This window comes from Pelodiscus sinensis, chromosome 15 (assembly GCF_049634645.1).
Source record: "Pelodiscus sinensis isolate JC-2024 chromosome 15, ASM4963464v1, whole genome shotgun sequence".
In the NCBI taxonomy this organism is placed as follows: Eukaryota; Metazoa; Chordata; order Testudines; family Trionychidae; genus Pelodiscus; species Pelodiscus sinensis.
Window position 1 is genome coordinate 5570328 of NC_134725.1, and position 23582 is coordinate 5593909.

At 65.7% G+C, this 23582-nt stretch overlaps 1 protein-coding gene across 6 annotated transcripts in view; it reads right to left on the reverse strand.

Annotated features, from left to right (window-relative positions):
• Positions 1-125: 125 nt before the first annotated feature.
• The window catches only part of EMID1 (EMI domain containing 1), a 49237-nt gene continuing 25780 nt past the window's right edge, over positions 126-23582 (reverse strand). For 2 of the 6 annotated variants that reach the window (XM_075897929.1, XM_075897928.1), the window contains 11 exons: positions 17649-17735; positions 17396-17457; positions 14665-14779; positions 14051-14158; positions 11696-11833; positions 11111-11191; positions 10900-10952; positions 10649-10702; positions 9002-9046; positions 3690-3783; positions 126-3091 (listed from right to left, as the gene is read on the reverse strand). In XM_075897929.1, coding sequence (XP_075754044.1) covers positions 2970-3091; positions 3690-3783; positions 9002-9046; positions 10649-10702; positions 10900-10952; positions 11111-11191; positions 11696-11833; positions 14051-14158; positions 14665-14779; positions 17396-17457; positions 17649-17735 — 959 coding nt within the window. In that variant the 3' untranslated portion in view covers positions 126-2969. Of the gene's footprint in view, positions 3092-3689; positions 3784-4653; positions 4739-9001; positions 9047-10648; positions 10703-10899; positions 10953-11110; positions 11192-11695; positions 11834-14050; positions 14159-14664; positions 14780-17395; positions 17458-17648; positions 17736-23582 lie in introns of those variants that run through there. The other 4 variants (XR_012895925.1, XM_075897930.1, XM_075897932.1 and 1 more) reach the window with 4 other exon arrangements.

The window sequence follows — 23582 nt, forward strand, 5'->3', positions numbered from 1 at the left end:
CTATTGGACAGCACTCTGGATACTCCACCTGTAGTCGGCATCACAAACTCCAGCTCTGTGGGCTCTGCAGAAGAGGCAGTGAGTTTCACCCATGAGTTGTATGTATCATATGGCTTGTAATCCTTTGCTATGGAATGCTGCATTGTGTGGAGGGAGCAGGGATTGAAAAGATCCTGAAGTGTATTTGACAAGGCTGAGCAGGCACGGCACCTGGGCCTTTAACCGGAAAGTGTGGCTTGCGGCATTCCAAGGACGGGATTGAACACCCCATTTCAAATGGTCCATTGGACTTGCCTGTAACTCAGGATGCATTGCTGGGTATATCGGTGACTAGGCATCTTGTAAATACCAGATGAATGTTCTCTCTGGAAGTGGTTTTGTTTCATGCATACCATGCCCGCCATCTTGGTATCTGAGTGCAGCTAAGGAGCCAGTGCTCTGGTGAAAACATTCAGGATAAGGCAGCCTAATAAGTAGAAATGCAGCTTGTATGAGCTTGAAAGGTAAATACAATTGTAATAAATCTCCTCTGAAAGTAAAACAGGCAGTGTGGTTTGAATGTTCAAGCGAGGTTATCAACCTGAAACAGCAGCAGCCCTGTGGATACAGGCACTGACCAGTTGCCACAGTAACTAATTTATGATACACCTGATTGAAGACTCTCAAGTCTCTGAATTTGGTCTTCTGTACCATGTGCCTGTGACAGAAATGAGACAAATATGCAGACACAAAACTCGACCAACTTGCACTCTTGCAGGTTCTTCAGTGCACGCTGCTAATTGCCAGAATGTAGTGCTCGCCACGCTCTGCGGGGGGGGGGATGTGCTTACAGCACCAAGGCGGGATGCCTAGCAGGAAAGGAGGGGTCAGTGCTGGTGGAGAATTCCCAGAGCATGTCATGTAGCACGGGTACCAGGCACGGGGATTCCTACATGCCCCATGAGCATCTAAGGGAGGCAGTACAGGTGTGTGTCAGCCGCACTTTCTTCTAACTGCTCCACAGTCCAGCCTTGCCGTACTTGGGTGCTTTGCCGCTGGACAGAGCCATTGGTATTAGATCTAGACCTGAGACTACAGATTTGCAGAGGGGGTTTTAATTCAGGTGACTTACAATTGGTAAATCCTGATTTTATTTCCTTATTGCAGACTATTAAATGATAGCGCATCTGAGTGCGTGTCTGCGTGCATACTGATCCCGGCTTAGCCCTTGGAATTGTGGTAAGGTAGCAGAGCTGGTCTTGCTGTTGCATCCTGCTGCAGTGGGCCCCATGTCCTCTTCCTGCTTGAGGAGAGAGAGATGGGGAGCAGCGTCTTCAGGGAGAGGAACATGCCCTGGTTCTGGGGCATCGCAAACTTCTGGGGTAGGGGTGGGCAAGCTACGGCCTGTAGGCCATGGAGCTCCCGCTGGGCGTGGGGTCCGAGGCTTCCCTTGTTTCACACAGCTCCCAGACACGGCACAGTCCCCTCCAGGTCCTAGGCTTAGGGCTGCCCCTGCCCTAAGTGCCCAGCCAGGCACTCTTAGATGGGTAGGGGCACACTCTTGCCTAAAATAGCATCCCAAGAGCCTCTGTTGCTGCATAAGAGGACTAGGCGAGTAGCCCCCTCTGGGCCTGGTGCCAGACCAGGTGAGTCTGAGCAGTGACTGCCCGAACAAGCCCTTCCTGGCCCCTATGGCCTTGTGCGATGATGAGCATTGCCCGACCGTCCGTGCGCCCAGCTGGTCGTTCCCCTCCACGTGTGGTAGCCTGGGTAGTGGCAGTGCAGACACAGAAGAGCCATGGGCTTGTACCTGGGCTATGCTGCTCTTGTCCAGCAATCCCACGGGTAGCTGTACCCCACCCAGGGGCTCGCCCTCTGCAGCTGCCCAGCTAGCATGTCCCTGCCGGGGGAGGGAGGGAGGGAAGAGCTCACCGAGGCCTGGCTCTAAGCGCCTGTTCACATTCCTTTGCTCTGCCATGGGCCCTCAGCATGATGCCTCCCTGCTCTGAATTGGGGGTTGGGCATTGCTTCCTGGCTGCAGCCAATGCCAGCCCCCCTGTGCCCCGCCCCAGCTCTCAGCACAGCCACATTGGCAGGCCGCTGGCAAGCTGGGAGAGGTTTAATAACCGTAGCCCACTTGTGTCCCAGTTGGCCGGGATCATGAGCATGCACAGTATAGAGCAGGGTCCCTGTCTCCTGCTGGCACCGCTGGGGGCTGGCTGCTGCCCCCAGTAACACCAGCCTGGCAGATCTCCCAGCTGACAGTAAGTGCTCGGGGCCATGGGTGGGGAAGTGCAGGGAGGCTAATGGGGGAGAGGGGGGCGAGCTGGGTTTTGGTTCTGGAGTCCCTGGCTTCATGCTGAGCTCCCTGGCAGTGAGGTGCACCACGCTGGCCTCCAGGCGGAAGATCCCAGCTCTGGAGGAAGGGGCTAGGGTGGTGCTGGGCTGCTGGAAGGGGATTTGGGGGGGGGGGGGGTAGCACAGCGGTCTGGCATAGGAGGGGCTGGAGGCCTGAGCCAGACCTGATGCAGAGAGGAGTGGGGTGTCCGATGAACACCCCCATGCCCTTGCTGGACTCAGCCCAGGTGTGTGCCCAGCCTGCTTGGCAGGGTTTCAGTGGCCAGCTGCCCCTCCCCCCCAAGCACTGGTGCCCAAGGCTATGGGCAGAGCGGCCTGGCAGTGTCAGCTTGCGGTGCGGGGGGGGAGGGGACACTTTGCTAGACAGCCCCTACCAATCCCTGGGGTCCTCGGAAGCCGGCTCCACCCTCTGCAGCCCCCCCGCCCTGCAGGCACTTGGGAGCCATCCCCTCCAAGCCCCCGGCAGACCAGTGGGGGAGCCAGGCAGCAGGGGTTAGTACATGCAGCTGGACGGGCCGCTCCGCATCCTGAGCCGGCTTCTCCAGCGTGTCTGCCTGCGACAGCCGGGATGGGGGTTGCCCAAGGGTGCTCAGTGCTGGAGGAGCTGAATCCGGTGCAGGGCTGCCGCCCGATCACTTGCTGGTGTCCTCCGGGGGTGGGTGGAGTCTGGAGGCTGCCAGCCCGTGGCGTTGGCTCCGCTGGATGCTGGGGGCGCTAGTGCTGAAGGGGCCAGCGCCCGAACCTGGCTCCGGTTCTAGCAGGGGAGGGAAGAAAGGCCCAGTCAGAGCCGAGAGCACCTGGACGCTCCCAGGGAGTTGGCTCCGGTGGCCGGCGCCAGCCAGGCAGAGCACCCCACGGTTCTGCGCGTCGGCTAGTCTCGCGGGGCCGCTACGCCCTGTGGTCCTGCCCTCCCGGACAGCCGGCCTGGGCTGGGCCATCTCCATGGACGCCTCTCGGCCCGGCCCGGCCCGGCAGCTGCGGCTGCTCCAGAAGAGCTGCCGTGAGAACGGGGCCCTTCCCTGGCCCCAGCGGATGGCTCCAGAACGGAGCGCACAGAGGTCCTGGGCATGGGCTTGTGCCTTAGTGTGAGCAGGAAGGGAGCCTTGTGGCAGTGCCCAGTGCCAGCCCCAAGCAGCCAGGGACTCTGACCCCTCCTCCAAGGGCAGTTTGAGCCCCCAGCCGTGCAGGCTGAATTGGGGGGCTGGCAGTGTGGAGACAGGAAGGGTCATAGCTGCACCAAACTGGAATCCCGACCATCTGGCCCCAAGCGCACAGCGGAGCTGCAGCCACGCCCTCGGCATGCAGGGGCCCAGCTCCCACAGTGCGGGGCTCGTGCTGAGGAGCCGCGTTACCTGGCCAGATGATGGCTTCCAGCAAGGTGACCCTTCTGGCCAGGAGCTCCAGCTGGGCCTGCTGCTGCAGGAAGGACTGTAAGCTAATGGCCTGCTGGAGATCGAGAAGAGCACAGTGCGAATTCGTTCACCCTTGCGGGGAGGGAGCCCCGAGGGCTCTGCGCTGGGTCCAGCTGCGGAGCGGGAGGAGGGTCCCTGCTGTTGCAGGCATGCGCCCAGGGCAGGCAGGGCCAGAGTCCAGGGGCTCAGCTCCACCCCAGTCAGCACGTCTGCGTCTGGAGAACGCTCTGGGCCTCCTTTCCCCTCTGAGCTCCCTCGGGCCCGGGGCTGGCACAAAACCAGGGGACTGAGGGGCAGCCCCTACAGCAGCCCTGCCCCTTCACCGCTGGCCAAGCGGCAGGGACCCTTAGAGGCAGTTCAGAGTCGTGTTCCAGGTGCCCGGCCTCTGCTGGCTCGGTGGGGAAGGGGGCGTCTTGTTGCTGGAAGGTGTAGGGCACCCAGCACGGAGAGGGGGGCCCGTCTGAGAACATGAAGGCTGGGCCCGGGGACGCCGCGGGGCGCGCCGGGAGCTGCCCTGTGCTGGTCTTTTCCTCCTGCAGCAGCTGCAGAAGGCAGGCCCCCAAGTGAGCCCCCACGCGCCCCCGTTATACACAGGCAGGCCCAGCTGCCGGCGCAGGGCGCTAGGGTTGCCAGATGGCTCCAGCCAGCGCACCGGACTGCATCACACTCTAATCACGCCTGACTGAACATACCCGCCAGGCCAGTGCTCAGTGTGTTTCCCGAACAGGGAGCTCCAATACTGGAGTGTCCGGTTCACAGCCGGACACCTGGCGACCCTACGGGCGGGCCTGGCCCTGGGGCTGGGAGCAGGGCTGCTGCTGGTTCAGAGGCAGCGGGGGCCCGGGAGGAGAGCTCAGCCCGGCCCACCAGGACCCTGCCAGGCTGTCCGTCTGTCTCTACTCACCATACAGCCCAATCATTGTCTCCAAGATTAAAACCCTCTCAGCTAAAATCTTCAAAGCCTCTCGGAGCGGGGGTAACCCCTCCCCCTGCGGACGAAAGAGACAGATCCAGCAGTGAAGGGGCCGCCGACTCCCAGGGCCTCGGCCGCGGGGCGGGGAGAGAAGCGCGTGGGCAGCTGGTTATAAGGCGCCCCCCAGGAGGGCACAGCCCCAAGTGGCATGCGCACAGTGCGGCAGGGGGCCGATGTTAGGCAGCATTCACCGGGCAACGCTGGGCAGAGAGGAGCTGGCTCAGCCCCAGGGGCATGGAAAGAGCACTAGCTGGTGGGGGGGGCCGCGGGCGGACAGGGGGCAAGCGGGTGGGGGGCAGGGTGGGGGCAAGCGGGTGGGGGGCAGGGTGGGTGGGCTGGCGGCTCACTGGGGGGGTGGGCAGGCAGGGGGAGCTCACTGGCGGGAGGGGGACGGCGGGTGGGCGGGCGGCTCGCTGGCGGGACGGGCAGGCGGGGGAGCTCACTGGCGGGAGGCGGGGCGAGGGCAGGCAGGCAGGCAGGCGGGCGGCTCGTTGGTGGGAGGGCGTGTGGGCGGGGCGGACGCCAGGCAGGCTGAGGGCTGTGTGCGGTCGCAGGAGCGCAGCGGGGCGGGGCGGGCGCCAGGCAGGCTGCGGGCTGTGTGCGGTTGCAGAAGCACAGCGGGGCGGGGCGGGCGCCAGGCAGGCTGCGGGCTGTGTGCGGTCGCAGGAGCGGGGCGGGGCGGGCGCCAGGCAGGCTGCGGGCTGTGTGCGGTCGCAGGAGTGGGGCGGGGCGGGGTGGGCGCCAGGCAGGCTGCGGGCTGTGTGCGGTCGCAGGAGCACAGCGGGGCGGGGTGGGCGCCAGGCAGGCTGCGGGCTGTGTGCGGTCGCAGGAGCGGGGCGGGGCGGGCGCCAGGCAGGCTGCGGGCTGTGTGCGGTCGCAGGAGTGGGGCGGGGCGGGGCGGGCGTCAGGCAGGCTGCGGGCTGTGTGCGGTCGCAGGAGCGGGGCGGGGCGGGCGCCAGGCAGGCTGCGGGCTGTGTGCGGTCGCAGGAGTGGGGCGGGGCGGGGTGGGCGCCAGGCAGGCTGCGGGCTGTGTGCGGTCGCAGGAGCACAGCGGGGCGGGGTGGGCGCCAGGCAGGCTGCGGGCTGTGTGCGGTCGCAGGAGCGGGGCGGGGCGGGCGCCAGGCAGGCTGCGGGCTGTGTGCGGTCGCAGGAGCGGGGCGGGGCGGGCGCCAGGCAGGCTGCGGGCTGTGTGCGGTCGCAGGAGCGGGGCGGGGCGGGCGCCAGGCAGGCTGCGGGCTGTGTGCGGTCGCAGGAGCGGGGCGGGGCGGGGCGGGCGCCAGGCAGGCTGCGGGCTGTGTGCGGTCGCAGGAGTGGGGCGGGGCGGGGCGGGCGCCAGGCAGGCTGCGGGCTGTGTGCGGTCGCAGGAGTGGGGCGGGGCGGGGCCGGCGCCAGGCAGGCTGCGGGCTGTGTGCGGTCGCAGGAGTGGGGCGGGGCGGGGCCGGCGCCAGGCAGGCTGCGGGCTGTGTGCGGTCGCAGGAGTGGGGCGGGGAGGGGCCGGCGCCAGGCAGGCTGCGGGCTGTGTGCGGTCGCAGGAGTGGGGCGGGGCGGGGCGGGCGCCAGGCAGGCTGCGGGCTGTGTGCGGTCGCAGGAGCGGGGCGGGGCGGGGCCGGCGCCAGGCAGGCTGCGGGCTGTGTGTGGTCGCAGGAGCACAGCGGGGCGGGGCGGGCGCCAGGCAGGCTGCGGGCTGTGTGCGGTCGCAGGAGTGGGGCGGGGCGGGGCGGGCGCCAGGCAGGCTGCGGGCTGTGTGCGGTCGCAGGAGTGGGGCGGGGCGGGGCGGGCGCCAGGCAGGCTGCGGGCTGTGTGCGGTCGCAGGAGCACAGCGGGGCGGGGTGGGCGCCAGGCAGGCTGCGGGCTGTGTGCGGTCGCAGGAGCGGGGCGGGGCGGGCGCCAGGCAGGCTGCGGGCTGTGTGCGGTCGCAGGAGCGGGGCGGGGCGGGCGCCAGGCAGGCTGCGGGCTGTGTGCGGTCGCAGGAGTGGGGCGGGGCGGGCGCCAGGCAGGCTGAGGGCTGTGTGCGGTCGCAGGAGTGGGGCGGGGCGGGGCGGGCGCCAGGCAGGCTGCGGGCTGTGTGCGGTCGCAGGAGTGGGGCGGGGCGGGGCGGGCGCCAGGCAGGCTGCGGGCTGTGTGCGGTCGCAGGAGTGGGGCGGGGCGGGGCGGACGCCAGGCAGGCTGCGGGCTGTGTGCGGTCGCAGGAGCGGGGCGGGGCGGGCGTCAGGCAGGCTGCGGGCTGTGTGCGGTCGCAGGAGCGGGGCGGGGCGGGGGCCAGGCAGGCTGCGGGCTGTGTGCGGTCGCAGGAGTGGGGCGGGGCGGGGCGGGCGCCAGGCAGGCTGCGGGCTGTGTGCGGTCGCAGGAGCGGGGCGGGGCGGGCGCCAGGCAGGCTGCGGGCTGTGTGCGGTCGCAGGAGCGGGGCGGGGCGGGCGCCAGGCAGGCTGCGGGCTGTGTGCGGTCGCAGGAGTGGGGCGGGGCGGGGCGGGCGCCAGGCAGGCTGCGGGCTGTGTGCGGTCGCAGGAGCGGGGCGGGGCGGGCGCCAGGCAGGCTGCGGGCTGTGTGCGGTCGCAGGAGTGGGGCGGGGCGGGGCGGGCGCCAGGCAGGCTGCGGGCTGTGTGCGGTCGCAGGAGTGGGGCGGGGCGGGGCGGGCGCCAGGCAGGCTGCGGGCTGTGTGCGGTCGATGGGCGGGGCGGGGCCGGCGCCAGGCAGGCTGCGGGCTGTGTGCGGTCGCAGGAGCGGGGCGGGGCGGGGCGGGCGCCAGGCAGGCTGCGGGCTGTGTGCGGTCGCAGGAGTGGGGCGGGGCGGGGCGGGCGCCAGGCAGGCTGCGGGCTGTGTGCGGTCGCAGGAGTGGGGCGGGGCGGGGCGGACGCCAGGCAGGCTGCGGGCTGTGTGCGGTCGCAGGAGCGGGGCGGGGCGGGCGTCAGGCAGGCTGCGGGCTGTGTGCGGTCGCAGGAGCGGGGCGGGGCGGGGGCCAGGCAGGCTGCGGGCTGTGTGCGGTCGCAGGAGTGGGGCGGGGCGGGGCGGGCGCCAGGCAGGCTGCGGGCTGTGTGCGGTCGCAGGAGCGGGGCGGGGCGGGCGCCAGGCAGGCTGCGGGCTGTGTGCGGTCGCAGGAGCGGGGCGGGGCGGGCGCCAGGCAGGCTGCGGGCTGTGTGCGGTCGCAGGAGTGGGGCGGGGCGGGGCGGGCGCCAGGCAGGCTGCGGGCTGTGTGCGGTCGCAGGAGCGGGGCGGGGCGGGCGCCAGGCAGGCTGCGGGCTGTGTGCGGTCGCAGGAGTGGGGCGGGGCGGGGCGGGCGCCAGGCAGGCTGCGGGCTGTGTGCGGTCGCAGGAGTGGGGCGGGGCGGGGCGGGCGCCAGGCAGGCTGCGGGCTGTGTGCGGTCGCAGGAGCGCAGCGGGGCGGGGCGGGCGCCAGGCAGGCTGCGGGCTGTGTGCGGTCGCAGGAGCGGGGCGGGGCGGGGCGGGCGCCAGGCAGGCTGCGGGCTGTGTGCGGTCGCAGGGGCGGGGCGGGCGCCAGGCTAGGTGCAGGACTCGGCTCATGCAGGCAGACGAGATCCATGCGGAGAGGCCCACCCCACAGCTGCATCGCTCACTAACCCGCCAAGGGGCGGGGCAGCCCTGCCCTACGGCGCCCACAGGCAGGCAGAGGGCCAGGGCCCCGTGTCCGCGGGTAAGCTGCCTCGCTGGATACTGCTGAGAGGCAGGGCAGGGGCGGGGAGATGGAGCCAGGAGAGACAGAGAGAAAGCTGAAGGCTGTGGGCCAGGGAGCTCACGTCCGCCTGCCACCAGCATGGCCTGGCCACAGCCCCAGGGCTGCGCAAGGAGAGAGCCCGGCAGCCCGGCTGCCTGCGGCTCACTGCCCCACTGCTCTGCCCCCCGGCCCCAGGCAGGGGAAGGGGGCTCCATGGCTCCGTGGGACACAGGGCAAAGGCCAGGGGTGCTAAGGGGAGCCCCAGCACAGCCTGTCCGGGCTCATGGCCCGTGCGCAGGGCAGGAGTGCTCACCCCGGCGCCCTCTCCCCCTGCTCGCGTCGAGACCGGCCCCCTGCGCCAGAGCCAGGAGGGGCCAGCATGAGCCGGGCGGCTGGCACGAGGGGCACTGGGGGTTGCTGGGCTGGACTTGTCCCCTTCCCCAGAGCAGAGAGCATGACAGACACCTGCCCTTGCCCACCCTCAGGCAGGGAATGGGGCACCCTGCCAGGCCTGCAGCCCCCAGCATGGGGCCAGTGGATCCTTCCTGGCGGGGGAGGGGGACACACACCGCACTGCAACAGACTTGGGGGCATGAGCCCCACAACTTACACGTTCCCCCTCCAGGCCTCTGCTCCCAGGAGAGCCAGGAGGACCCTAGGGAGAAGGAGGAGGGAGTGAATGGCCCTGGTCTGGCAAGCTCGGCGCCTCGGAGACAGCCCGCCCCACAGGCCAGAGCCCAACCCCTCATGCCTGTTTGTCTGGCAAAGCATCTGGATTTGGGGAGAACCCGGGGCCCTGGGAGCCCGAGGAGGGTCGCGGGGAGGAGCCCGGGGCCCTGGGAGCCCGAGGAGGGTCGCGGGGAGGAGCCCAGGGCCCTGGGAGCCCGAGGAGGGTCGCGGGGAGGAGCCCGAGGAGGGTCGCGGGGAGGGGCCCGGGGCCCTGGGAGCCCGAGGAGGGTCGCGGGGAGGGGCCCGGGGCCCTGGGAGCCCGAGGAGGGTCACGGGGAGCAGCCCGGGGCCCTGGGAGCCCGAGGAGGGTCACGGGGAGCAGCCCGGGGCCCTGGGAGCCCGAGGAGGGTCACGGGGAGCAGCCCGGGGCCCTGGGAGCCCGAGGAGGGTCGCGGGGAGGGGCCCGGGGCCCTGGGAGCCCGAGGAGGGTCGCGGGGAGGGGCCCGGGGCCCTGGGAGCCCGAGGAGGGTTGCGGGGAGGGGCCCGGGGCCCTGGGAGCCCGAGGAGGGTCGCGGGGAGGAGCCCGAGGAGGGTCGCGGGGAGGGGCCCGGGGCCCTGGGAGCCCGAGGAGGGTCGCGGGGAAGAGCCCGGGGCCCTGGGAGCCCGAGGAGGGTCGCGGGGAGCAGCCCGGGGCCCTGGGAGCCCGAGGAGGGTCGCGGGGAGGGGCCCGGGGCCCTGGGAGCCCGAGGAGGGTCGCGGGGAGGGGCCCGAGGAGGGTCGCGGGGAGGAGCCCGAGGAGGGTCGCGGGGAGGGGCCCGAGGAGGGTCGCGGGGAGGAGCCCGAGGAGGGTCACGGGGAGCAGCCCGGGGCCCTGGGAGCCCGAGGAGGGTCACGGGGAGCAGCCCGGGGCCCTGGGAGCCCGAGGAGGGTTGCGGGGAGGGGCCCGGGGCCCTGGGAGCCCGAGGAGGGTCACGGGGAGCAGCCCGGGGCCCTGGGAGCCCGAGGAGGGTCACGGGGAGGGGCCCGGGGCCCTGGGAGCCCGAGGAGGGTCACGGGGAGCAGCCCGGGGCCCTGGGAGCCCGAGGAGGGTCACGGGGAGCAGCCCGGGGCCCTGGGAGCCCGAGGAGGGTCACGGGGAGCAGCCCGGGGCCCTGGGAGCCCGAGGAGGGTCACGGGGAGCAGCCCGGGGCCCTGGGAGCCCGAGGAGGGTCGCGGGGAGGGGCCCGGGGCCCTGGGAGCCCGAGGAGGGTCGCGGGGAGGGGCCCGGGGCCCTGGGAGCCCGACGACAGGAGCTGCCCCTGCAGGGCAGGGCCAGCCTGGGGACGGACAGAGGGAGAGGGCCTGAGCGCCAGCCTCTGGAGAAAAGCCAGGGTGCCGAGGGCTGGCCGCAGCAGAGCCCTGGGTAGACGCAGCCCCTGCCCCTGCAGAGCAGAGCTGCGCATGCGGATGCGGATGCGGATGCGGATGCGGATCCCTGCGGCTCTAGCGCGGCTGGCAGGGCTCTAGCCTGGAGCAGCGCCCAGGTCTGCGCCTGGCAGTGCAAAGGCAGGACACCCCTGCTCCACCACAGCCCCTGCAGCCCACTCACTCGCTCTCCTTTGCGCCCAGCACGTCCGGCAGCTCCTGGCACGCCAGGCAAGCCCTGCACAGCAACAGAGGCATCAGTGTGCGGGCAGGCCCGCGCTCCCCGGCCTGGCCACTGGCCCCGTTGCGGGGTGTCCAGAAGGGGGGGCGGTTCTTGGGGGCCATGGGGAGGGGGAAGGGAGGAGCAACCTGGGACACCCTGCCCCCCCATGGCAGCTCCTTGTGCCCCTGCCCTCCCCCCGAGACAGCACTTACATCGCGCCCCGGTGGGCCTGGCAGCCCGGCTGGTCCTGGGGGGCCCAGGGGACCTGGAACGAGAGGGGCAGGACACACTCAGCATGTCCTGGGGAGGCTTCTGCCCCACTCAGAGCCCCCTGCCAGCACTGGGGTGGGGGGACCCGAGGGAAGCCACCACTGGACGGAGTCACTGGCCATCAGGGCTCCAGCGGGGACCAGGGGAACTTACCCATTGGCCCGGAAGGGCCTGGGGGCCCCGCAGGCCCCATGACGCCTCCGCTGCTGGAGTCGGTGAAGCTGTTTGGGTCCCCTGGGACATGGAGGGAGCAAAGATTAGAGGCGGCTGCCGGGCGGGGCTGGCTTGTTTGGGCTCTGGACAAGGGCTGGGCAGGGCTCAGAAGGGGCATTCGGCTCCCCACTGCCCGGAGGTGACTCGTGTCCCCTCTGCCAAGACACGCCAGACTCCAGACCCGTGTGCGTGGCCAAGCGCAGAGGATCCGCGTTCGCTCTCCTGAGCTGCGGCGGGATTCAGCGTCCCTGCTGCTGACTGGAGCAGCGGTCTGAAGGGCACAGGCCCCGCTGAGGGAGGAGCGCTCCGTCCCACACCCGCAGAGCGGGAAGGCTGGGAGCCAGGGGCAGCGAGCGCCACAGGCTGGGTGTGAGCCACGTGCAAAGCACCAGCCTGGCCCGGGGCCGCAGCGCAGGAGCACGCTGAGCGCCAGCCCACGCCCTGTGGGGTGGGGCCTGGGGGCAGAGAGCAGATGCACTTCACTCAACTGCGCGTCTCCAGCCCATCCCCCTCCCAGCTACTTACGCGTGGCAGGAATGCGGGATATCGTCGGCCCCACGGGGGCAGGGAGGCCCGGGCGCCCTGGGGGCCCTGGCAGGCCGGGTAACCCCTTCTCTCCGGGGAGGCCCCTGGCTCCATCCTGCCCTGGCATCCCCGGGGGGCCTAGGAAGGACGGACACAGGCAGGACAGAGTGTGAGGGCTGCTTGCTCTGCAGCTGAGACCATCAGCTGGCAGGGTGGCGGAGGTCTGACTGTGGGCCGGGAACCACAGACAGTGGGAGCAATGGGGATGGAGCTTGCGGCCACTGCCGGTCCCCTGGCTGGCATCACACACAGCCGCTGCTGGCTCCCAGTTCCAGCCAGAAGGCTCCCCACGCCGGCGCTAATCGATGGGCCCAGGTTCTGCCCCCAGCAGCGGGGCCCTACCAAATCTGCAGTCTAGTTTGGGCAGGATTTTAAAAACCATGCCTTCGGTTGAGACATTGGACATGTCCTGGGCCCGTAACCCTCGGGGCTGGCCCAACGAGGCATTGTGGGGGGCTGTGGTACTGCTACCCGAACAGCTGGGCTGCTGCTGGCAGGGTGCCACCTACGGAGCTGGGCAGCTGGAGAGCAGCGGCTGCCGGCGGGTTGCCCAGCACTGAAGGAAGACAAGCTGCCATTGGCAGTAATGAAGTAAGGCTGGCAGGGAAGGGCATTGTCACTTTTGCCCTGCTGCTGGCAGGGTGCCACCTTCGGAGCTGGGCAGCTGGAGAGCAGCGGCTGCCGGCGGGTTGCCCAGCACTGAAGGAAGACAAGCTGCCATTGGCAGTAATGAAGTAAGGCTGGCAGGGAAGGGCATTGTCACTTTTGCCCTGCTGCTGGCAGGGTGCCACCTACGGAGCTGGGCAGCTGGAGAGCAGCGGCTGCCGGCGGGTTGCCCAGCACTGAAGGAAGACAAGCTGCCATTGGCAGTAATGAAGTAAGGCTGGCAGGGAAGGGCATTGTCACTTTTGCCCTGCTGCTGGCAGGGTGCCACCTTCGGAGCTGGGCAGCTGGAGAGCAGCGGCTGCCGGCGGGTTGCCCAGCACTGAAGGAAGACAAGCTGCCATTGGCAGTAATGAAGTAAGGCTGGCAGGGAAGGGCATTGTCACTTTTGCCCTGCTGCTGGCAGGGTGCCACCTTCGGAGCTGGGCAGCTGGAGAGCAGCGGCTGCCGGCGGGTTGCCCAGCACTGAAGGAAGACAAGCTGCCATTGGCAGTAATGAAGTAAGGCTGGCAGGGAAGGGCATTGTCACTTTTGCCCTGCTGATGGCAGGGTGCCACCTTCGGAGCTGGGCAGCTGGAGAGCAGCGGCTGCCGGCGGGTTGCCCAGCACTGAAGGAAGACAAGCTGCCATTGGCAGTAATGAAGTAAGGCTGGCAGGGAAGGGCATTGTCACTTTTGCCCTGCTGCTGGCAGGGTGCCACCTTCGGAGCTGGGCAGCTGGAGAGCAGCGGCTGCCGGCGGGTTGCCCAGCACTGAAGGAAGACAAGCTGCCATTGGCAGTAATGAAGTAAGGCTGGCAGGGAAGGGCATTGTCACTTTTGCCCTGCTGATGGCAGGGTGCCACCTTCGGAGCTGGGCAGCTGGAGAGCAGCGGCTGCCGGCGGGTTGCCCAGCACTGAAGGAAGACAAGCTGCCATTGGCAGTAATGAAGTAAGGCTGGCAGGGAAGGGCATTGTCACTTTTGCCCTGCTGATGGCAGGGTGCCACCTTCGGAGCTGGGCAGCTGGAGAGCAGCGGCTGCCGGCGGGTTGCCCAGCACTGAAGGAAGACAAGCTGCCATTGGCAGTAATGAAGTAAGGCTGGCAGGGAAGGGCATTGTCACTTTTGCCCTGCTGATGGCAGGGTGCCACCTACGGAGTTGGGTGCCCGACCCAGCGCCCGCCTGCCAGCACATAAGTGAAGGTAACTAACCACCCAACCCCATGCAACTGCCTTTTGGGGCAGGACCCGTCTGAGAAACACGGGTCTCCCTGTGAGATCGACGGAGGCAGGGAAAAGCACCCGCAAGGTCCATGGCCGCGACCCATGGGAGTGTTGTCCCACAGGGGTGCAGGATCCCCGCTCTGATTCCTACAGCCCAGCTCTAGGAAGGAATAGCCCCCAGGAGCAGCCAGCCAACGTCACCCAGGGCAAAGCCCTACCTGCAAAGGGGCTTGGAGCCGGGCCAAAGCCAGGGTGGTGCTGCACTCCCGCCCCACACCTCAGCAGGGGCAGCCAGCAGGGAAGCACTGACTGCAGCAGCGTGCCAATCAAAGCCAGCCCCCTGCCAGCCTTCGTCCAACGCTGCATCCCGCTACAGGGATCCACATGGCCCCAGCTCCTGCCAGTGCCAGGCTCTGTGCCCCAGACTCACCTGACGGCCCCGGGGGACCCCTGGCTCCAGGGATTCCTGATGGCCCCCGGCTCCCAGCATCTCCCTTGGGGCCCAGTGGGCCGGGGGGGCCTGGCGACCCTACTTTCCCTGCAGCGGAAGGAAACACCCAGTCAGGGGCCAGGGAACCCAGCTCCCAGTGCGTGTACAAGACAGGCTGTGGGGCTCCCCGGCCCCAGGGCACGCTGCCCAGTACCCATCGGGAGGGAGGGGCTGGCCCCCTGCGCAGCCGACAGGGAAGCACTGACTGCAGCAGCGTGCCAATCAAAGCCAGCCCCACCCATGTGCCAGCCTTCGTCCAACGCTGCATCCCGCTACAGGGATCCACACGGCCCGATGGCGACACTCTGGGCTGGGGCTGCAGGTCTCACACCCTGCAAGGCTCCTCCCAGCCCTGCCCCGACTGCACTCCAGCTGCCCCGGCCCCAGGCTCCTCTGTGCCAGAGGAGGAAGAGAGCCCGGCTTAGGCTGACCGGCCGGGTGTGGATGCCGGCTCCTACATCATGCCAATTGCCACCCCTGGCAGCACCAGCCCGGAGGGAGGGGGCTGTCCTCTGGGCGGACAGACAGAGATGGCTGGATGTTGCTCCACTCACCTGCCGTGCCCTCCTGGCCGGGGCTGGAGAGGAACCCCCAGGGCTGGGAGGGGGTGACGAGGTGCAGACTGGGTACCGGGGAGGTGGTGGGCTGGGACGCGGACAGTAACGCCACCTGCAGGAAGAGCGAGTTCCCAGCAGCGCACCCCGGCACACGCTGCGCGAGCCAGGGCGGCTGCCAGCGAGAGTTGCTCCGTGCGCCCTTCCGGCCCTGTGCCAGGCCTTGCCCAAGGCCGTGGGTTCGCGCTCCCTCAACTCTGCGGAGGAAGCATCTCGCTGCCCTGGCCCCAGAGCTGGCGGGAGTGTGGAGGAGTCTCGAGAGCCTCGCTGCCCATCGGTTCCACGAGGGAGTCAAAGGGCTGCGACTGAGAGGTGTGAAAAGCAATGCAGCGACATTCACACAGGCTGAGGCTTGGTCTGCAACGCAGACTGTCCATGCAGTATTCGTAGGCGACACCTTCCCTACGCCGCGTCTGCGTAATGCCTGCGTGCTAGGGCAGGGCTGATCTCCCGGCACATCATGCATAAGAACATGAGAACAGCCGTACTGGGTCAGACCAAAGGTCCATCTAGCCCAGTATCCTGTCTGCCGACTGTTGCCAGCACCAGCTTCCCCAGAGGGGGTGGACCGAAGACAATGATCAAGCGATTTGTCTCCTGCCATCCTTCTCTAGCCTCTGACAAACAGAGGCCAAGAACACCATTTTATCCCCTGGCTAATAGCCATTTATGGACCTAGCCTCCATGAAATTATCTAGCTTCTCTTTAAACTCTATTCTAGTCCTAGCCTTCACAGTCTTCTCTGGCGAGGAGTTCCACAGGTTGACTACGCGCTGTGTGAAGAAGAACTTTCTTTTATTACTTTTAAACCTGCTCCCCATTAATTTCATTTGGTGTCCTCTAGTTCTTCTGTTTAGGGAACTAATAAATAACTTTTCTTTATCCGCCCTCTCCACACCACTCATGATTTTATAGACCTCTATCATATCCCCCATCAGTCTCCTCTTTTCTAAACTGAAAAGTCGCAGTCGCTTTAACCTCTCCTCATATGGGACCCGTTCCAAACCCCTAATCATTTTAGTTGCCCTTTTCTGAACCCTTTCCAAGGCCAAAATATCTTTTTTGAGGTGAGGAGACCACATCTGTACACAGTATTCAAGATGTGGGCATATCATAGGGTATGTCTACACTACCCTCCTAGTTCGAACTAGGAGGGTAATGTATGCATACCGCACTTGCTAATGAAGCCCGGGATTTGAATTTCCCGGGCTTCATTAGCATAAGCGGGGAGCCGCCATTTTTAAATCCCCGCTGCTTCGAACCCCGTGTAGCGCGGCTACACGGGGCTCGAACTAGGTAGTTCGGACTAGGGTGCCTATTCCGAACTACCGGTACACCTCGTTTCACGAGGAGTAACGGTAGTTCGGAATAGGAACCTAGTCCGAACTACCTAGTTCGAGCCCCGTGTAGCCGCGCTACACGGGGTTCGAAGCAGCGGGGATTTAAAAATGGCGGCTCCCCGCTTATGCTAATGAAGCCCGGGAAATTCAAATCCCGGGCTTCATTAGCAAGTGCGGTATGCATACATTACCCCGCTAGTTCGAACTAGCGGGGTAGTGTAGACATACCCATAGTTTTATACAGGGGCAGTAAGATATTCTGGGTCTTATTTTCTATCCCTTTCTTAATAACTCCAAGATCTCTTTCCTGATTTGTCGTAGCCAAATAAGCCCCCGTCATACTGTACGTATAGTTGGGGTTATTTTTCCCGATGTGCATTACTTTACACTTATCCACATTAAATTTCATTTGCCAGTTTGTTGCCCAATCACTCCGTTTGGTGAGATCTTCTTGGAGTCCCTCACAGTCTGCTTCTGTCTTGACTATCCTAAACAGTTTTGTATCATCTGCAAACTTTACCACCTCACTGCTTACCCCTTTCTCCAGATCATTTATGAATAAGTTGAACAGGATTGGTCCCAGGACTGACCCTTGGGGGACACCACTTGTTACCCCTCTCCATGCAGCTGAGACTGTGGAAAAAAGATGCTACGTCTAGGACTCAGGAGACCCAGACTTAATTCCCACTCTGCCACAGATGCCCAGTGTGGCCTTGGGCAAGTCAGTTAGCTTCTCTGTGAAAATGGGGATAGCAGAACTGCCCTGCCTCTGTGGGGATCACGGGGATAAATACCCTGAACCTCGGAGGGCTCTTTCTAAGGGGGGCTGTGTCAGCGTCACAGAGACAGCTGTCTGCTCCCAGCGCTCACCGCTGGCTGACAACAACACAGGTTCCCCCAACTTTCTGAACTGTTGAAGTGGTTTTCCTTTCAAAAGCAGGGTGAAACAGGAATGTGCCCAGGAGACACATTTCCGGGCAGACAAAGAAAGAACCTGTCCAGCAGGCACAAGGCAAAGGAAGAGCAAGGGAAATGAAGACTAATGAACAAAATGACTTAAAATGCTGCACACAGTGGATGGAAAAAGACAATTGTTTGCCATGAACAAGCTGGCGGCCTCACTCTGCAGGGGTGGAGCATGACAGGTGGAGCACGACAAGACGACCTAGCTCGACACTTCCACGATCCAGGGATAAGATTCGCTTCCCCAATTCCCAGGCCCTGTGGGAGGCCAAGCTCTGGGTGTGGCTGGTTCCTATCTCAAAGCCTGTGCTCTCTGACCCTGGCCTGGGGTCCCCTCCCGCCTCCCACCCACTGGGAGACACACTGACCTTGGCTTCCAGGCTGGTGAGACGCCCTGCCAGTTCCACCATGCTGCTGCAATTCAAACACCCTGGGAAAGCAAGCAGAAGAGCAGCAAGTGAAGGGACTGGGAGAAATCTGGGGCCAGGAGCCCGGGATGGAGGGGAGAGAGAGTGTGGGGAGGAAACACAGAGGATGGGGGCAGGGAGCACTTTCCCTCCCACATCTCCTGCTGCCTGGTGAAGACAGAGCGGGCTCCGGACACTCTGCCCTTAGACCCACCTGAGTAGGTTGCAGGTCTAAGTGGGAGCCGATGCTGTGGGGCATTGGGATGTCCAGCTTCCCGAGGGGCCAGGTAGCCGGTGGTCTCTGCAAAGGAACCAGATGGCTTTAGCCACTTCTCTAGGCTTCTTTATTTTGTCAAAGGCAGAAGGATAAGAGACAGTCTAAGGACTGGTGTGACTCCAGAGTGACTCCTGATTCTCGGTCCCCTGGCTCACTGCAGACAGGCTCTGGCCCGGCTTGGCTCAGGGCCGGGGCAATGGAGGAGGGAGAGCAGCGTGGGCACCGCGGGGGTAAGGGGACTTGAGGGAGCAAAGCTGGCTCCCCCTCCCGGAGCTCAGAGCTGAGCTCATGGCCAGGAGCCACGCTCCAGCTGGGAGCAGCTGGAGGAAATGGCCCGGTTGGGACACACACGGACGGACGGACGGACACACACACAGAGCACGGGTTGGGGGGGGGCGAGTGGGCTCAGCTCGGAGCCTCAGTGAAAATGTGCTGCCCCCTCCTGTGCCCAGAGCAGCCCAGGTGTCAGCCCACGGTGGGGCATTCCCATAGCGCCGGTATTCCGGGTTGTGGGGCACGCTTGTGCTGGCGCTGTACATCTGCCAGCCCTGCTCCCGGACTGGGGAGAACCCAGCCGTCCGTTCCTAAGGGACGGTCTAGCCCTGCCGTCTGTGCTCACAGACCAGAGCCAGACCTAGTCTCAGGTTTAACCCACGGGCTTGATTTTGGGAGCCGGTCCTTGTGTGCGGGGCTGCAGAGAGCCCTTGCCTAGAGTCCGTTGGATGGTCTATCGCCCTTCAGTCCCCCGGCCCGGCTCCCGGCTCTATCCCAAGGGCCCCTGCCCCCCATGCAGTCTCCTCTCAACCCAAGGAATGGCAGCTGCCTGCAGCCCCCAGCCTGGCCCCAAGCTGCCTGGCCTGCACTAGGGAAGCTGCCATGAGGCCTGAATTCCAGCATCCAAGGGGTTAAAAGCCTCCCAGCCCTGTAGCCAGGAGCAGGTAGGGCTGGGTGGTGCCCAGGGCCCAGTGCCCAGGCCACTGCCCCAGGCCTGGTACTTTGGGCTGGGCACGCTGGCAGCTGCCCCCAGGGGATGTGCGCCAGTCCGCTCACAAGCCCAGCGTCAATGTTCGCTGGCAGGGCCGGAGAGGCCGGTGCTGGGGGGGGCTGTATTGGCAGCCAGTGCTGGGAAGAGACAATAGAGGAGCAGAGCCAAGGTGTTTCCTGAGCCCTGGATCTGTGGGCCCAGCTGTCTGGGAGGCAGTAACGTGGGCAAGCGTTTCCGTTTGCAGCTGTGTTTGCACCCTCTCTACAGCCCACGTGTCTGGAGAACCGGCCGGCAGCTCCTGAGACAGACACCCCCCTTCTCCCGACTGGCCTGTTTCCCACAGCTTCAGCGAGCTCTTCATAGAGACATCTGCTCTGGCCTCCTCTCCATGTACCGGCACCACACAGACCCCCCTCCCATCAGCAGCACAAACCCTCATCTCCCCTCCCATAACACTGCACGGGCCACGCCTCCCCCTCACTGGATACTGCACAGGCCACGCCTCCCCCTCGCTGGATACTGCACAGGCCACGCCTCCCCCTCGCTGGATACTGCACAGGCCACGCCTCCCCCTCACTGGATACTGCACAGGCCACGCCTCCCCCTCAGTGGTCATTGCACAGGCCACACCTCCCCCTCACTGGATACTGCACAGGCCACGCCTCCCCCTCACTGGATACTGCACAGGCCACGCCTCCCCCTCAGTGGTCATTGCACAGGCCACGCCTCCCCCTCAGTGGATACTGCACAGGCCACGCCTCCCCCTCAGTGGTCATTGCACAGGCCACACCTCCCCCTCACTGGATACTGCACAGGCCATGCCTCCCCCTCAGTGGTCATTGCACAGGCCACACCTCCCCCTCACTGGATACTGCACAGGCCACGCCTCCCCCTCACTGGATACTGCACGGGCCACGCCTCCCCCTCAGTGGTCATTGCACAGGCCACACCTCCCCCTCACTGGATACTGCACAGGCCACGCCTCCCCCTCAGTGGTCATTGCACAGGACACACCTCCCCCTCACTGGATACTGCACAGGCCACGCCTCCCCCTCAGTGGTCATTGCACAGGCCACACCTCCCCCTTACTGGATACTGCACAGGCCACGCCTCCCCCTCAGTGGTCATTGCACAGGCCACACCTCCCCCTTACTGGATACTGCACAGGCCACGCCTCCCCCTCACTGGATACTGAACAGGCCATGCCTCCCCCTCAGTGGTCATTGCACAGGCCACGCCTCCCCCTCACTGGATACTGCACAGGCCACGCCTCCCCCTCAGTGGTCATTGCACAGGCCACGCCTCCCCCTCACTGGATACTGCACAGGCCACGCCTCCCCCTCAGTGGTCATTGCACAGGACACACCTCCCCCTCACTGGATACTGCACAGGCCACGCCTCCCCCTCAGTGGTCATTGCACAGGCCACGCCTCCCCCTCAGTGGATACTGCACAGGCCACGCCTCCCCCTCAGTGGTCATTGCACAGGCCACACCTCCCCCTCACTGGATACTGCACAGGCCACGCCTCCCCCTCAGTGGTCATTGCACAGGCCACACCTCCCCCTCACTGGATACTGCACAGGCCACGCCTCCCCCTCACTGGATACTGCACAGGCCACGCCTCCCCCTCAGTGGTCATTGCACAGGCCACACCTCCCCCTCACTGGATACTGCACAGGCCATGCCTCCCCCTCACTGGATACTGCACAGGCCACGCCTCCCCCTCACTGGATACTGCACAGGCCACGCCTCCCCCTCAGTGGTCATTGCACAGGCCACACCTCCCCCTCACTGGATACTGCACAGGCCACGCCTCCCCCTCAGTGGTCATTGCACAGGCCACACCTCCCCCTCACTGGATACTGCACAGGCCACGCCTCCCCCTCAGTGGTCATTGCACAGGCCACACCTTCTCTTCATTGGATGCTGCACAGACCACGCCTCCCCCAGAGGTCACTGCACAGGCCACGCCTCCCCCTCAGTGGTCACTGCACAGACCAAACTGGTGCCCTGGTTGATCCCTGCCCCAGCCCTTCCCAACAGGCTGAGCTGCCCAGCCATGGTTGCATCTCACCGGCCTTTGGCTCCCAACGGCTCCAGCCCCCACTGACAAGCTGGGAGCTGAGTGTGCCCCTTTAGCACTGCCACTTGCCAGGCTGGGGAGGCTCCCCCCGAACTCCAGAGCCTCGCTCCCACAGGGCTTGCAGCCACAAGCTGGTGCTGTCAGCCATGGGCTCGTGTTTCCTGCCTTGAGAGGAGGGAGAGGGAGGAGGCTCCCCACCTCCAAATTAAGACCAGATGAAGAAATAAACCCTGCCCTGACTTGTGCCGAGCTGCTGGCTAGACCCTGAGCCATGGGGTTGCTCCTTCCCAGCCTGCTACAGTCCCAGGGCACCCGCTGGGCTGCTAGTGAGCTGAGTCTGGGGTGCGAAGGAGGGGGCAGCCTTTGCATTGGCAGCAGCCAGGCAGCAGGGAGCTGAGCCAGAGAGGAAGGCTGCAGCAACAGGAGGGAGGGATGGCTTCCCTTTGACAACCCATTCACAGCTGGAGGGGAGGGGAAGGGGAACCAGCCACGAGGCAGGCCAGAAAGGACAGTGCCTCGGACAGCCAGCCCACGGCCAAGTGTCCTGGGACTGTTAATGGGGGGTCTAGGCCCACCCTCCTCTCAAAGCTCCCTGTCCCTCCAGCACTGCCCCTTTCTCGCCTGCTCTGTCTCCCTCGCCGGCTCTTTTGCCATTGGTTTCCATTTCTCTTGTCCTGCCCTGCTTTTTCGTCTCCAGTTGCTTCTTCCAGGCTTCCTTGTTCTCAACATGCTGGTGCTGCCTCCCTTCCAAGCCAGCGGCGTGGTACCAGGCTCATGCTGCATGCAGGAGAGTTTCTGAGACTCCATCTCAGGAATGCCGTCCTCTGCTGGCTTGCTGTGTGGTGGCATGTCGGGTACCCCCGATCCTGCACCCCGTCTGCAGCAAGATGAGACTCCACCAGCCAGTTTATTGCTCCTCCAGGATACTGCACAGCACAGGCGTGATGTGGACATAAGGAGTTAGGGGCTGGCAGCCTCAGATCCCTTGGGGCGGGTCCACAGGCCCCTGAACCCTCAGTACTCAGCTTAGTCTCTTCTCTTCATGTTTCCCAGCCAAGACGGCCTCTCCCAAAACCTCCGAACACGTGACCCCTGCTGGGCAGTGCTTACAGACACAGGCCAGTGGGGGTCACCCACAGCCCAAGGCTAGCGCCCAGCAAGTGGACAGCCCCCCCCCACGACATCACATGCTGACCGGCTGCCATGGAGTAGGGGCCGTCTCTCTGCATGCCCTGCTGCTTGGCTCTGCAGCCTTTGGCTCTGGCTTGCGGGTGAGGCGTGAGGGATGATTCCTGCCCAAGTGTTTCTTTGAACGGGCATAGCGCTGTGCAAAGCAGCTCAGATTCATTGTCTCTGGTGGTCACTCGAGTCGACCAGCCATTTTTCAACCAACATTTGTTCCAATGGCGGGGGGGAGGGGGAGTCTGATTGGAAACTGTCTGCCTACTCCCCATGTTCTAACCAGCTCTGCAATCACCCAGCGAGGCCCCCCATGGTCTCCGCTGGCCCTTCGAACGCTGACTGGCAGTCTGGGATGGCAGATTCAGGGTTTGGCGAGCAGCCACAGAACCCAGAGCAGGGACTTTTCTTTCTCACTGCTTGGCTAGTAAGCCTTCCACATATGCTCAGGGTCACAGCAATGGCCAAAACTGGGGCCAGGAAGGAAATTTTCCCAGTTCAGATGGGCAGAGACCTGAGTGGATTTCACCTTCTGCAGCATGTGGCTACTGGCAAAGTATGTCTCGATTACCCTTTTCCCTGCCACTGCAGGGGCAAGGAGGGAGCACACAATGGCTTCCTGCCCTAGGAAAAGTCCCCATGCTGGTCTGCTGACGCTGTGGCACTTGAGCTTGTTGTGGCTGGGGTTGAAAGGCCTGTGATTTGCAGGGTGTGACATTGGTTGGTCCGCCTGGCCTGAGTCTCTGTGGGCGCGTCACCATGGCAGCAGAACAGGGCAGTGGCCAGCCTGGCCTGAGTCTCTGTGGGCGCGTCGCCATGGCAGCAGAACGGGGCAGTGGCCGGCCTGGCCTGAGTCTCTGTGGGCGCGTCGCCATGGCAGCACAACGGGGCAGTGGCCGGCCTGGCCTGAGTCTCTGTGGGCGCGTTGCCATGGCAGCAGAACGGGGCAGTGGCCGGCCTGGCCTGAGTCTCTGTGGGCGCGTCGCCATGGCAGCACAACGGGGCAGTGGCCGGCCTGGCCTGAGTCTCTGTGGGCGCGTTGCCATGGCAGCACAACGGGGCAGTGGCCGGCCTGGCCTGAGTCTCTGTGGGCGCGTCACCATGGCAGCAGAACAGGGCAGTGGCCGGCCTGGCCTGAGTCTCTGTGGGCGCGTCGTCATGGCAGCACAACGGGGCAGTGGCCGGCCTGGCCTGAGTCTCTGTGGGCGCATTGCCATGGCAGCAGAACGGGGCAGTGGCCGGCCTGGCCTGGGTCTCTGTGGGCACGTCGCCACTGCAGCAGAACGGGGCAGTGGCCAGCCTGGCCTGAGTCTCTGTGGGCACGTCGCCACTGCAGCAGAACGGGGCAGTGGCCAGCCTGGCCTGAGTCTCTGTGGGCGCGTCGCCACTGCAGCAGAACGGGGCAGTGGCCAGCCTGGCCTGAGTCTCTGTGGGCGCGTCGCCATGGCAGCAGAACGGGGCAGTGGCCAGCCTGGCCTGGGTCTCTGTGGGCGCGTCGCCATGGCAGCACAACGGGGCAGTGGCCGGCCTGGCCTGGGTCTCTGTGGGCGCGTCGCCATGGCAGCAGAACGGGGCAGTGGCCAGCCTGGCCTGAGTCTCTGTGGGCGCGTCGCCATGGCAGCA